The 15,187-nt window shown below is 37.0% G+C and overlaps 1 protein-coding gene and 1 non-coding gene across 4 annotated transcripts in view; both read left to right on the plus strand.

Annotated features, from left to right (window-relative positions):
• Window positions 1-909: 909 nt before the first annotated feature.
• Window positions 910-983, plus strand: trnat-agu (transfer RNA threonine (anticodon AGU)). Its single transcript has one exon. It is a non-coding gene; the product is annotated as a tRNA-Thr (tRNA).
• A 183-nt stretch (window positions 984-1,166) lies between these two features.
• The window catches only part of lrp3 (low density lipoprotein receptor-related protein 3), a 36,556-nt gene continuing 22,535 nt past the window's right edge, over window positions 1,167-15,187 (plus strand). Inside the window, exons 1-3 of one of the 3 annotated variants that reach the window (NM_001130634.2) lie at window positions 1,167-1,304; window positions 1,787-2,030; window positions 7,510-7,648. In NM_001130634.2, coding sequence (NP_001124106.2) covers window positions 1,946-2,030; window positions 7,510-7,648 — 224 coding nt within the window. In that variant the 5' untranslated portion in view covers window positions 1,167-1,304; window positions 1,787-1,945. Of the gene's footprint in view, window positions 1,305-1,517; window positions 2,031-7,509; window positions 7,649-15,187 lie in introns of those variants that run through there. The other 2 variants (NM_001431063.1, XM_073906044.1) reach the window with 2 other exon arrangements.

A 15,187-nucleotide genomic window follows, 5' to 3' on the forward strand; every position in this document is an offset into this window, starting at 1 on the left:
GAGTTGATGCAAATGTTTGGGGAACAAGCATTCATATCAAATCATTAATTAATAAAATAATAAATGAAAAATAAATACACCTCAAAATCATTATTTTATCTAATACAATTAGCCATTTATAAGATTAAACAATGTTTATATAAATAAAAGATAAAATGTTAAAAGTGCAAAATAAATGTTTAAAATAAATATATTCAAATGAACACAAATTTGGTGAATATAAAAGCATATAAATAAGTATTGTACAATAGTATTTAGGGAAAATCTAATTATGTAAAAAATTGATATTAGTTTTATTTTTAAAGGGGAGAGATTGTTACAGGATCTGGGAACTTCACAAAAGCCCGATTATATTTGAGCGTCCGGTGTTATCTAAAAACATTAGCGCCCTCGTTTACAGCGTGCGTATTGTTTTAATTAAAGAGTGAAAATATAAAACCACAATCAGGAGATCAATATAAGAGAGATACAAAAAGGGAAAAATACAAACTACATTAGCTGCAGAAAGAAAAAGAACAACAAAACAAAGGAAGGGGTAAGTGAAGTATTAAAGTGTATGGAAATAAATTAAGAGCATTAAAAAAGCTATCTAACTCAAATCAGAATCAATAGACAACAATTCTTCATATAGAACCAAGAATCTGACACGTTGTTACACATGACTTGTTACGGAAAGATTTGAGCAGTGAGTCAACTTCAATCATAAATTGTCGAAAAGTAGGGACCATGTATTTTTGCTTATGTTTAAAAAATGTTCTAAACAAGATTAAAAAGTTTAAAATAAATGTATTCGATTCATGGGAAGATTCTGAGTATAATAACGAATAATTTCTTTCAAGTGTGTAACTAAACGTGTGTCGGACTGTTGTATGACGTACGTATAGGAAAACCGATGACCAATCACGCAGCGGCGCCGTGGCTTAGTTGGTTAAAGCGCCTGTCTAGTAAACAGGAGATCCTGGGTTCGAATCCCAGCGGTGCCTTTTATGCCCTGAAGATCCAAAGCCACGTTTAGGTACATAAGATTAGATTGATTTAAGCAGTAAAAAATTAATTCAAAAGTACTAATGCAACCGGAAATATGTCGTGAAGAACAGTCTAGTCGTAGGTAGTTTACATTGTTGAAATTAGGCAGTATATTTTGAAACCACGCAGAATTTTTTGTTTGCTTCAAAAGGCTCGGTAGGAGGTATTGTTTAGCATGTAAATAAAGGAATGTGGCCCACACGTCATGGCTTCCTTCCACCGATGCAACCCTCCGTCCACAAGAGTGCAGGCTTTCACTTCCACAGTCCCGACAGCTGGTAAGTCTCCATCAGACAAATGATGAAAACAAACCCAAGCAAAATTCATATATAAATGTCTATTTATGATACTGTCAAATACACACGCATCAAATGAGAGCCCTCAGTCTTGTGTGTTATACTGGCTATTCAGGGGAGCAGTCAGTCATTTACATGAGCAGTATATTGTATATGTAGCTGTGTTGAAAATTGATCCGAGTGTTATTTTGTGTGAGATGCGCTCCAGCAGATGGACAGCACTTCACTGATCTGCAGTGCCCAGATTAGTAAACCACAGATTATTACATAACTGACACATACTGTCAAGTAGTGGACGATATCATTAGGCTACTCGATGGGATGTATTGAAAAGAAACAAAAACGTAATAAGCAAGTAACCAAGAAAGTCAATTCCTGGATGAAGGATGTGTCCTGTTGTTCCCACTGAACCTCCAATCCCGTCTCTCTCTCCTGCCTGAAGGTCTTTCTGCTTTTCCCTCCAGACAGACAGCGCGATGAGCCGCGGGACACACGGAGGCACACACGCCGCTTTTGAAGCTCATGCAAGAAGTTGAATCGAGAGAAAACCTGAAACCGACATGAGACGAGTTGAAAATCGGTTTGGATTATGAGGAAATGACCTGAGCCGCGAACAACAGGAGATGACGGCGATGATGGAGAGAATCGGGACTATTCGGCTTTACCTCATGAAATGGATTTGCCTGCGGTGGGCTTGGGTTTGTGTGGGTAAGTAGACTTCATAGTGTGTGATGTTATTATCACTGACGTTAATTCAATTGAACAACAAAAATGAAGTGCGAGGTGCATTAGAAGTCAAGCTCTCACTTTTTTATTATCTCCATTGTTCCACATAAATATATACGACATATCATTTCATTCTCGGTGAGAGTGTGTAAAGGCAGGTTAAAGATTATCAGATGACAAAGAAAGGTTAAGCGGCGGCGCAGCGGCAGCATCCATACAGGGATATCCGCTCTTGGCTTGTTGCCATGACAGTTATAAACACGACTCAGTGATGATCTGTCAGTATGATCTCCAGCACAGATTGGCAGCTTGTCAGTTTGTTTAGTTAGTTAGTTCAGTTTGTTAAAACTATTCTGCCCCCGTCCAACTTGTAGTCAAAATGTAAACATCCATATGCCTTCAACCAAGTGTCAGCTAGGGTAAATGGGTTGGTTATGTTATGAGATCAAATTAGGTAGAGTTCACACAATAGCGTTTTTTTTATCCAAAATGCTTGAATGAAACATCATGAGCCAGAGATATTAATCTTGTTTCACCTGTATGTTTGTTTATGTACTCCCAAAGTGCAGGTTGTCATTGGTTTTAATTATCACCAAGGACCTAGGCTATGTTTTATCTGAAAGCAGAGCTTTTCACACGGCTTGAGATTAAAAATTAACAGCAAATTGTATGTGAACTATCCTTTCAGACAATGTAAGACTGCTAAACACCACTTGCTGGTTTAAATTTGAAGCACACAGTCCTGTAAGAATGTTTAGACTTAATTTATGATCAGATAATGTGTTTATATATGAGTTCAGATGCAAAAACCTCTACCACCTCTGAAATTTCCATTTGAAAAAATTGCATTATTCTCAGCATCCTTTTGTGTATGTTGAGTTGATTCACTTTGAAGACCAGGAAAAGAACTTATTTGACATAAAAACCTTGTCAAAAAATCCTATTGTAAATTCAGTTTATCCTTTAGGATTCTATAGGATCTTATGGATTCCTAAAATTCTAATGGACATTCAGAATCCTGTAGGATTTTAAAATTCTAATGAACACAAAATTTTTACTTGGATTTTTACTTTGCCTTATAGGATTGTAAAATCATTTTGGGTGATATGACTTAATTTATTGGAATTTTCACTTTGTCTTTTGGATATAATTTAGATTTTTCTAATTATTATACATTGTGTTTTTATATTTCACTTAATATATATTTTAGATTCTGTCAATTAATTATTTTTTAGATCACTAGTGTAGGATGTTTTTTCTTCTTTGAAGACCTATGACTTTTCTTAAAGTATGATTATAATATAACATATAAAGATTACTTTCCCAGTGATGGGTTGCGGCTGGAAGGGCATCCGTTGCGTAAAAACTTGCTGGATAAGTTGGCGGTTCATTCCGCTGTGGCGACTCCGGATTAATAAAGGGACTAAGCCGACAAGAAAATGAATGAATGAATTTAAAGATTAAAATATAATAAACATTTCAATAAACATTATACAACACATTATAAATAAACATATTAAATTAAAATACTAATGAAGCAATACATTTTGTTAATTTCTTTAATTTAATCAGTCTCATCAGTTTTGCTAATAACATAAATAAATAAAATAACAGTGTCTCTTTTTTTAGTTAAGTAATTTTAGTTAATTAGTTAAGCGAAATTACATACGCTGGCTGATAAAAATGCTCATTTTAGAAGATTTCAAGTTTTTACATCTGAACTCTTCATATATTCATCGTCCTCAGCATTCTCTGAGCATCATGTTTGCAGATTAAATCTACGTTCACAGCAACTAGAAGGCATTAAAAGTAAAGCTAAAGCAACAAATTCACAGTCTGTCAGGCAGGAGGATCTGATCTCACCCACAGTCTATTCCTAGACAGCTCTCTGGGCTTGTCTGAGTAACACATGATCTGTGGAGGTCAGCTAAATGCTCAACAAACAGCCACAGCGAGAAGATAGTGAATATGTGTGAGAAAGAAGTGTGCTTTTGTGTGCTCAAGCAGATATCAGAGACAGAGGCGCAGATGGAGAAGGAACGGCTGTGTTTTGTTGTGTGGTGGTGGAGGTGGTATCTTGTGAAGGGGTGGTGACTAAAGAGGGTTTGGTTGGGGGTGGGGGCTTGTTGATAGTGCCAGTGACACCTAGAGCTCTTTCTCTCACCCACAGACAGACAAAGAGACTCATTTTCTATCACTCACACATACACACACACACACACATGAAAGCTTTTTTTTCCTTACTGGTATACTATTTCAAGGTATATTTTCCCTGCTAAATGTGATGTGTGTCCAATATATTGACAAAACATTTGCTTTTAGAGGGTACTTTCCATCAGGTAAATGAGCACAATGAGGAAGCTCTTTGTGTTCAACTGTTTTAATTTGCCGTAGTCCTAAACTGACATTGACAAATATCCCAATAATAACCACAACAATTCTGCCATGATATGTTCAAATTTCATCCATCAGAAAGCCTGATTTATGGGATAGTTCACCCCAAAATTTACAGACAATTTACACTCTACCTCATGTGGCTTCAAATCTTTTGTGCTTCGTTTTCCTGTTGAACACAAAAATATATATTTTTAAGAATGTTGGAAATCTCTCAGGGGTGGCACAGTGGCTTGGCGGTTGGTTAGCACTTTCGCCTTACAGCAAGAAGTCCTGTGTTTGTGTAGGTTTCATCTGGGTGCTCCAATGGTACAGGTGAATTGAGTAAACAAAATTATGAATGAAATGTGTAAGTATGAGTGTTTCCAAATTTTGGGTTGTGGCTGGAAGGATATCCACGCATAAAACAAATGCCAGAGTTATTGGTGGTTCATTCTGCTGTGGAAACCATTAACTTTTATAGTAGGAAAATAAATAATATTGTCTATGCTACTGGTTTCCAGCTTTCTTTAAACGTTTAGTATAAGCGAAGAATGAGTAAATGATGACAGAATTTTCATTTTTGGTGTGAACTACGTTTTTTAAAGTATAAGTGTCACAAATCATAAATGTCTGTAAAAGTCACAGGTAAGGATAATTTTTTATTTTAAAAGTAAAAATTATGAAGGCGCATGTCCACCGAAACGTTTTTGCAAAACTGCAAATGCCAGTGCTTCTTGAACCGTCAGCACATTTAATTTCACTTCACGTAAAACAGACCCTCACTGCTTCGCCATACTGCTGGTATATAAAAAAAAAACAGAGCTTCCATTGACAATAAAATGTAATATTCTTTAGTAAACTGCTATAGCCGAAGGCTGTTTATTTTATTTTATTTTGTTTTGCTTGTTTGTTTATTTGCACTTGTCCTACAACACTAACAACATATTGCATGGTAGTTGAGTAGAATCAAAGTCCCTTTATGGATGTATTCTAGTCTTTAGAATGCAGTTACATTAACCTATTATTTAAGACACTGGGTACAAATGTTCAAGTTTTTCTCTCATATTTATGTAATATTACACAGGGAATATCAAAACTGAAACAAGTGCTACATTGTTTCTGTGCTAGTTTTGTTTATTTTGCCAGTTGGAATATTGCCTTTAAAACCTTAGCAGAACTTGTGCATCCCAAACCAATACTAAAAAAGCAACACCAGCCTCTTTATTAGGTACACCTTACTGGTACCGGGTTGGACCCCCTTTTGCCTTAAGTACTGCTTTAATCCTTCGTGGCATAGAGTCAACAAGGTACTGGAAATATTCCTTAGAAATTTTGGTCCATATTGACATGATAACATCACACAGTCTGCGGATTTGTCTGCTAAACATCCATTATGCAATTTTCCTGTTCCACTACATCCCAAAATTGCTTTATTGGATTGAGATCTGGTGACTGTGGAGGCCATTTGAGTACAGTGAACTCATTGTCATGTTCAAGAAACCAGTCTGAGATGATTCACGCTTTATGACGTTATCTGGCTGGAAGTAGCCATAAAAAGAGTCATACACTGTGATCATAAAGGGATGGACATGGTCAGCAACAATACTCAGGTTGGCTGTGGTGTTGACATGATGCTCAGTTGGTACTAATGGGCCCAAAGTGTGCCAAGAAAATATCCCCCACACCATTACACCACCACCACCAGCCTGAACCGTTTATACAAGGCAGGATGGATCCATGCTTTCATGTTGTTGATGCCAAATTTTGACCTTACCATCCGAATGTCGCAGCAGAACTTTAGACTCATCAGACCAGGCAACGTTTTTTCAATCTTCTATTGTCCAATTCGTGAGCCTGTGCAAATTGTAGCCTTAGTTTTCTGTTTTAGCGGACAGGAGCGGCACCTAGTGTGGTCTTCTGCTGCTGTAGCCCATCCGCCTCAAGTCTGGCCATTCTGCTCTAACCTATGGTATCAACAAGGCTTTTGCGCCCACAGAACTGCCGCTCATTAGATATTTCCTCTTTTTCTGACCATTCTTTGTAAACCCTAGAGATGGTTGTGCATGAAAATCTCAGTAGAACAGCATTTTCTGAAATACTCAGACCAACCTGTCTGGCACTAAAAACCATTCCACATTCAAAGTCACTCAAATCACCTTTCTTCCTCATTCTGATGCCCAGTATGAACTGCAGTAGATTGTCTTGACCATGTCTACATGCCTAAATGCATTGATTTGCTGCCATGTGATTGGCTGATAAGAAATTTGCGTTAATGAGCAGTTGGACAGGTGTACCTAATAAAGTGGCCGATGAGTGTATAATGAGTGGCACTTTAATTAATTCTATATATAAAATGTTTAATAAGATCATTGAACTTCAGGAGGTTTTATGTATTTCATGTATTTATATAAGTGACAAATACAAAAATATCTATAAAAGTTCAAGGATGATTATTGTTGTATATTTTTAAATCAATAAATGTGGCTATATTATGCATGAAACAAGGACACACAGCTTTCTTAAACCTGCCTCTGAAACGCACTGACTTCTCACGTCTTTTCTCTACAGGTGTTTAATTTTTTACATGCATTAATAGAAACAGTTAAGTACTGTCTTTTTTTCAAGACCAATGATTCATTATGAAGATGAAAGAGGAACATTATAATGAAGATTAGCCACCTGAATTCTTAAATATAACAAACTGAATAGATCATACACCCACTCGCACTGCCTGGACTATTTCTGTCGCCTCGCAGACACATTTCTTCCCTGTCTTATTGTGTTTCTGTTCAGATGCATAATCGTTAGCGCACACTCTCACACGCTAAATTGAGTATTGCGTATCTCTCTAATCCTTCTTGAGTGAGTGGATCAAATTCCGGCCATCATAAATACCTGGCCTGCACTCAGAAATCCATAAAGCCTTATGTGAGATGTTGATGTCATTTCAATCACAATCTGACAGCTGTGGTCACTTATGACTCACCCAATGCGCATTTCGTGTGTGTGTGTGTGTGTGCGTGTGTGTGTGTGTGTTTGTGTGCGTGCGTGCGTGCGTGCGTGTGTGCATGCGTGTGTTTCTCAGCTGCCTGTGGTGGTAAGGTGGAGCTACACACGGAGAGGAGAGGAGTGATTTACAGCCCATTATGGCCCCTCAATTACCCGGCCGGAGTCAACTGCAGCTGGAATATACAGGGCAGCCGTGGAGATGTGATCACAATCAGGTAGATGCACACTCACAGCTCTTATTAAATGAGTGCTGACTTATTAATTCCTGTTACCATGATCCGTAACAAGATGTTTTACCATTTATAGTGCCCTCTACTATACTGGCACTTTTGGTAAATATGAGCATAAGAAGGCAGTGAAGAAAATATCTTTCTTGTTTTACCCTTCTGAAGACACTTGAAGTATTTGGATGAGAGTATAGCTGGGTTCTTAAAGGTCATAGAAATCTTGCAAAATCATAACATTGATTTAGTTTTTACCCAAGTCATGGAATATCTAGACTATTAGTTTCCAATTTTTAATTTAAAAAAAAAAAAAAAAAAAAAATATATATATATATATATATATATATATATATATATATATATATATTAGTGCTGTCAATCGATTAAAAAAATTAACTAATTGCACCTTTTGAAAAAAAATTAATCGCGATTAATCGCATTTAAAATACTGAAACTTGTAATTTTGGCTATTCAAATGTAAAATTAATGTAAACGCAAGACAAAAATAATTTAAATTCAAAATATAATTGTTATTAGAATTTTTATTTAACTTGTAACACAGATTTCTTCATGTAAACAATAAACCCACAATAAACCATCAAGATCCTGGCTTAACAGCCATATTTATTACAGAAATTAAAACACAGGCATGTTAATGACATTTCAGTTTTAAAGCAATCAATGCCAATAACGACAAACATTGATTTCAATGTTGGATTCTAAGTGGACGGCAAAAAATGCCTAAATACAGGCATTACAGATATGGAAAATGGAAAATTATAATAATAAACTATTGAATACAAACTGTTGCACTCATTGTAAAGTTTTATTGCTGTGAGTTGAAAACCTTAATTATAAAGTAGAAACAATTTTGCTTAATCCTCCTTTACATTCATCTAGCTGCTAAGACTAGGAGTATCCCGCAAGTGCACAGAGACTCCCGGATGCCCGCAAATGAATGATAATCTCTCGCAAACCGGTCCTTAAATACATTGCACACCCCTCTTCACTGCATCCCTCCTAGCTCTTCAGGTATGTCGCGCGCAACTCACCCCCACCGTCCTTCAGGTACGTCTCGCGTGCACACGCCCCTACTCAGATACGTCGCTCACTCCACCCCTGATACCCTTCAACGAGCCTGACACAGACACACACACAGACACACACAACGCGCTGGAGCAACTCCCTCCTTCAGATTCAACACGCATGATCACGTTCATCAAATTTGCTTAAACTAAGCTTTCTAAAGTATTACTGTATTTCACAAGGATTCTGACACAAGCATACGCTTTCGTTGTGTTTAATGAGGAAACACGCTAAACTTGGAGGCTCATGCTGAAAGGCAGAGTAATGCCCTGTCTTTGACAGCTCGCGACTTCACCAGAGACTTTCTGAGTACATTTACATAAGACACCAATACTCCGATTTTAATGTGATTAAGATAATACTCTTATTAAAATTCTACCGTGTAAGCAGCGAATTTTATTACCTTAAAGCAACACCGAGTCATGAAATGCGGAGGATTGTCTTTCTGTTCGCCATGCGGTATCAACTTACAACAGAAGTCGAAAGTTAAAAATGAAACACCCGAAATTGCTTGAAACTCTGGATAATCTGTGATGCAACTAATTGTTTTATACTTAAACTTGCATTCAAAAAGTGCTTCCTTGGTCTTATCCACATTTCTTGCATGTTGAACACGTCCACCACAACAGGAAGTAAAAAGAAACCTGCAACTGCGTTAATTGCGTTAATTTTTTTTAACGTGTTAATTATTTAAAATTAATCGAATGCGTTAACGCTCTAATTTTGACAGCGCTAATATATATATATATATATATATATATATATATATATATATATATATATATATATATATATATAAATATATAGGTTTGAAACTTACAGTACTTGAGGTGGTAGCCACATTGTAACACACAGCACATAAATGGATACTACATACGACAAACAATGTAAGTTACATTACAAATGTCATTTTTAACAAAATTTTTTAATTTATTATGACACTGATAAATATTTCTTTTCAATGGGATAAAGTTTTTAAAACTGTTGAAATAAAAAAATCAACTATATTTTTACTTTTATGCTAGTCAGAATCCATATGCACCCACTGACATGTAAAATCTGCTCACATTTTATTGCCAAAGCATTTTAGATATGCATAAAATATGTTATATATTAACATCAAATTAATACAATATTTCCTAATTTATCTTATTTCTTCTTTCTAAAGCAACCTCTCGTCTGACCTGTCTTCCCCTGAAATGTGTGATGTTTTTGTATTGTTGGAGGGGTAAAAATTTGCGGCGTGTAACAGTTGTGGCGAGATAGTGGGAAAACGCACACTCCAGAGTTAGTGTACAAACAATTCCCCGGAGGGTGATTTATTTACAGAGTGCAAAACAGTGCATGAGACGGATACGGTGCTCTTCAAACATGAAGTGGTGCCCAATGCTCCGGGGAGAAGGTGAGGTTAAGTGAGAGTTGAGGTGAGGGATCGGTCAGCTGCTTGAGTCCGCTAGGGAAGAGAGAGACACATAGATGTTTGCACAGGGAGTCAGTCGGTCAAATAAAGCTCGTTCTCCTCAGTTTTGGTGGTGGCTTATATCTGTGCCTTTTGATGAGCGCCAGCTGTGACCGATCTGCGGTGATGAGGTGACAGCTGGGTTGAATCTGGGACCAAGGCGACGTGGCATCAGTATACTCGCCACACAGTGTATGGAAATATAATAAAAGGCTTCATCATCATCATACTGTATACAGCAAGTGAGAAATAAATGACATAAAAGGAACATAAAAACACAGTATCCTTAAAAATATATAATAATTACAAGAAAGTGTAGATTTAAATAAGGCAAGTGAGTTGATTAACCATTTCTAATGGTGTACAGTTATTTTGCAGCCAGTTTGGATGTCATTTCATCCTTTCTGACTATATTTTTAAAGATTTTCTGAGTCGTTTAGATTAAATAATTAATCATTTAATGTATCTTTTGCACTCAAACTGTGCGCTGGCTATCAGCTGCGAAGCCAAGCTAAAGTAGGCTTAAATAAAAAGGTAATGCAAAGATGCATACAATTAACAACAACTTTAGGAAGCAAAACCAAAAGCCAAATCCCGTACATTAGAAACCTGGGCTGGATTCAGTTTTAAGTCCCAAAAAGGCACGTCATTGTGGATCTGCAGAGCATGTGAGATTGTTTGAGGTAGCGGTGACAGTTCTCATGCACACAGAATCAGCAGAAGGAAATGTGTAAACAAGGGAAAATTTTCCACAGGTTGATCGATCGCGGATGTTTGGTAAATGGATGATAATAATAGTAAAAAAAAATATATATAAAAATATACTTGGGTGGGCGTTATTATATGTGGGCGTATACTATATACTATACTATACTATACTATATATTTACTATTTCTATATAATGTATATTAGCCATGGGACGATAACAGGTTTCAAGGTTTACCATGGTTTGGAAAAGTCAAGGTTTTAAAACCTTGCCAAAATTTTTTGTTATACCGTTCCCAAGGTATATGTAAGGGCTTTTTTATGTTTTTTTATATGTGTTGTGAAGAAATCTGTGTTTTTAAAACTAATGAAGAGAGAAGAAGTCAATGATTTATTTTAATTATTTAGCCTGACATGTTTAACATTCCAAAATATAAAAAATGTTTTTCAAAATAAAATATATTGTTTTCAATAGGGGGGAAAAGGGTTTTTGTTTTTTTTACCCAGACATTTAAAAAGGAATATAGTTTAGAGCAAAACATTTTTCTGAAGGACCTTGTAACTTACCTCATACTTACTATGGAGAAATCAGAGAGTGATTTAACTTAATGAATCAATGAGCTCTTTAATATATACGCACAGCAACGCCCCATTTATCAACTCACTAAATGTCTTTTAATCAAATTCAAATTCATCTGTTTAGTGTATTTGGCTTAAAGTGTGAATCCTGGTAGAATTTTTTTCTTCAATCCCTCTCAGACAATTTGCGGTGATGTAGGTGACATTGAAATGTAGTTTTGGAGCCTTTCTGACCCCAAGAGCAAACTAAATCCTGCAGTTCTCCAGCTGTGATTCTTTTTTTTGGCCATTCACACCATTTTTCTAACAGTGCATTGGGACACAAAAAAACCTTTTCCAAGCTGATTCTTAACATGTCCAGTTTACAGGAGTTATTATCCCAATGGTGGAAATGGCCATTTCAGTATTTTTTTCTATCTATTTATGAAACTCAACAACCTTGTCTCAAATCACAACTTTCTTCTTTAATGTAATCCAGTGTGATGAATTACAAAGGCTGTATCCAAAACCGCCCCTCTATACCCTTAAAAAGAGAAACTAATTTGAGAAAGCAGCCATTTCAAGGCTTAAATCTGAATGATGACATTGTTTAAAACTATTGATTTATTTGTAAAAGAGTTGACTCCTAGTACTTCAAATGAATTGTCTTGATAACGAGTATTTAGCCGTTTTGGCGTGACATCGATACGTAACTTAAGCCCCGCCCAGTTGTTGCGCACACAAACTCGAGAAAATTTTAAACCTGCGGCACAGTCCACTAGCACAGTAGCAAAGAAGAAGAGGCTAGACACACTGTAGCAGACGCCGGTTGAATCAAGTCACGCTGTGCTCAGCTGGATATTATTGGAAGTGTTGGGGAAAGAAATTATGGGTGTTTTCCAGGATAACTAACGAAATGGGTGGTTGGCTGGAGATGGGTCTGAAATACGGGAGAATCGCCGGTTTGATCCCAGTTCAGACAGGGTTGAGGCAGTAGGATCGGTGGGTTACTTATACATGCCAAAAATCTAATTAGTTTGTTTGATTACTAATAGACAGCTTGCTTAGTGTTAAATAGCTATCATAGGGGCTGACCAAGAAGTTTAAAGCTTTTTTTTAATTTATTGACCATCAAAGCACAAACAAAACCACAACTATTGATGCACTCAGTACTCAAATTCACTCGCTCATTTTCATTTACTTCTTTAACTGGACCACTGTATATTAGTGGACTAATGTAGGGAATAGTGAATAAGGGTATAGGGGTGATTTCAGCGTAAGTGAGTTTTGCCAATGTGCTAGCATATACAATCCTAGTAAACAGGAAACCTTGGTTGAACACTTGCCTTTTCCTTTTCAACCAGGTGTACAAATATATATATCAATGGAAATATACTTCAAAATGCTCCTGTGAATATTTAATAAAAGCATTTGTTTTCTTGACTGCTGTCCTTTGTAATTTTTTTTGTATTTTCAAGATTGCAGAATCAAAAGAGTAAATAATTATAAAAAAATTCACATCTGCCTTTTCCCATTTTTACCAAGTGTGCCAGTATTAGTGGAGGGCACTGTATAATGCCTATTCAGCAGCCGTTCTGTTCATGGGATTCTTACATAAGAAATAAATGCCTTCCTAATGTCTTTTTCTCCTCTCTTAAAGCAAGAAATGCTGCTGTTTTCTAAACAACACTTTGCAGCTTTTACTTTGTTAAGGTCCGCAACAGCTTTTACTAATAAACAGAATGAATTGATGATATTTTCAGGTCAAAAGTTGATGTAGGCATTTCTCAAACTAATTAACTCTTTTGTGTATTTCAGTGTTTATGAGCGTGTAAGTGTATATTGGACTGTGCAGTCTTCCATATGAAGCGCTTAGACTGTATAGCTGACTGCAGGGATTTTATAATGCAATGTTTTTCACCTCTCCTGTGTGTGTGTTCTTGTGTGTGTGTGTGTGTGTGTGTGTGTGTGTGTGTGTGTGTGTGTGTGTGTGTGTGTGTGTGTGTGTGTGTGTGTGTGTGTGTGTGTGTGTGTGTGTGTGTGTGTGTGTGTGTGTGCATGTGTGTGTGTGCGTGTGAGGTGAGTTTCGTCACTGCTTTAATGAAATTATCTAAAAGCATGACATCATCTCCACAGGGATCTGTTGTTAGTGGAAACCGCAAGGCTGAAGAGGATAATAGTTCAGTTAAAGAGAATTGTAATTTATGTGATTGCACTGGCACTGGGACTTAGGAAATGTCCTGCAGAATTTAATAAGGGATAGGGACTAGTAAGCAAGTTGTGGGATGTCCAGAAAGAATTGGATGCTTCTTGCACTGTGAGGAGGAAGAAGGAGGAAAATGTTTTTCCTTCTGAAGGTGTGGTTTGATTTTAGATAGATTGGGACCTTTAATTTTTTGCAGTTTTGTCAGTGAAAATAATCAGCTGATAAGTGGGAGGTGGCAGAGGAGGACAGAGCTGGGATTGGAATGTTCTGATTAGTTTGCAAGTGTCTAAAGAGCTGTTAATTTTGTCTTGGTAGTATTGAGTTTGGCAGAATGGACCTGGGTGGCAAATCATGCAAGTTTTGGTAAATATTTGCAATACCATGGTTTTCTTACTTCTTTCTCATTGGCTTTAATCATTGTTGAGTTTTCAGTGCAAGTCTTGTATTTTAGAGAATCTGACTATTAATGGCTCCCATCTGAATATAAGGTGTTTCCACTTCCAATATTTCACAATTAAACATCAATTATAAAAGAATTATCTACAAAATTAATAAAATAATTAATAAGATTGATGTTATTTAGAAATGATCATATATCAACAATTATGCATGTACTGTATTAACAAAAGTGCACAATGGAATAAGACGCTTTTTTGAGGATCAAATTATGATGCAAAGAAACAAACAAATAAATGAATAAACACAAACCACCAGTGTGCAGCATCCACTTGGATGATGCGACGGCTGCCACAGGACAACGGCGCCAGTGCGCTCACCACACACCAGCTATTGGTGGAGTGGAGAGACAGTGATAGAGCCAATTCGGTGGAAGGGGATGATTGGGAGGCCATGATCGTAAGGGCCAATAGAGGGACTTTGGCCAGGACACCAGGGTTACACCCCTGCTCATTCACGAGAAGTGCCATGGGATTTTTAATGACCACAGAGAGTCAGGACCTCCGTTTAACGTCTCATCCGAAAGACGGTGCCCACTGACAGTGTAGTGTCCCCTTCACTTTTACTGGGGCATTAGGACTCACACAGACCACAGGTTGAGCGCCCCCTGCTGGCCTCACTAACACCACTTCCAACAGCAACCTAGTGTTCCCTAGTGGTCTCCCATCCAGGTACTGACCAGGCTCAGCCCTGCTTGGCTTCAGTGAGTAACCGGTCTTGGGCTGCAGGGTGACATGGCTGTGGCTACCATGTATAATTCATTTAAATACTCTTCCATAAATATTGTGCCAGAAAGTAAAACTCAACAAATATGCATGCAAATAAGGTCAGCCATACTGTTAATATGTCACTAGGTGTCAGAACAGGGTTTGCACTAGCCTAGGCAGCTGATAAATCTGGCCCGTAGACTCATAAATATGTTTTTTTTTTCTTTCTGAAATTTGATGTTAACCAGTGATTTATTCATGATGTCATTATTGCTGTATCAAAATCTCATCTGTATCAGCCAGCCAGCCAGATTGTGTTAGATTGGAGGTGCATTTAAATCAGCAAAATATA

Source organism: Danio rerio, chromosome 7, assembly GCF_049306965.1.
Source record: "Danio rerio strain Tuebingen ecotype United States chromosome 7, GRCz12tu, whole genome shotgun sequence".
Lineage (NCBI taxonomy): Eukaryota > Metazoa > Chordata > Actinopteri > Cypriniformes > Danionidae > Danio > Danio rerio.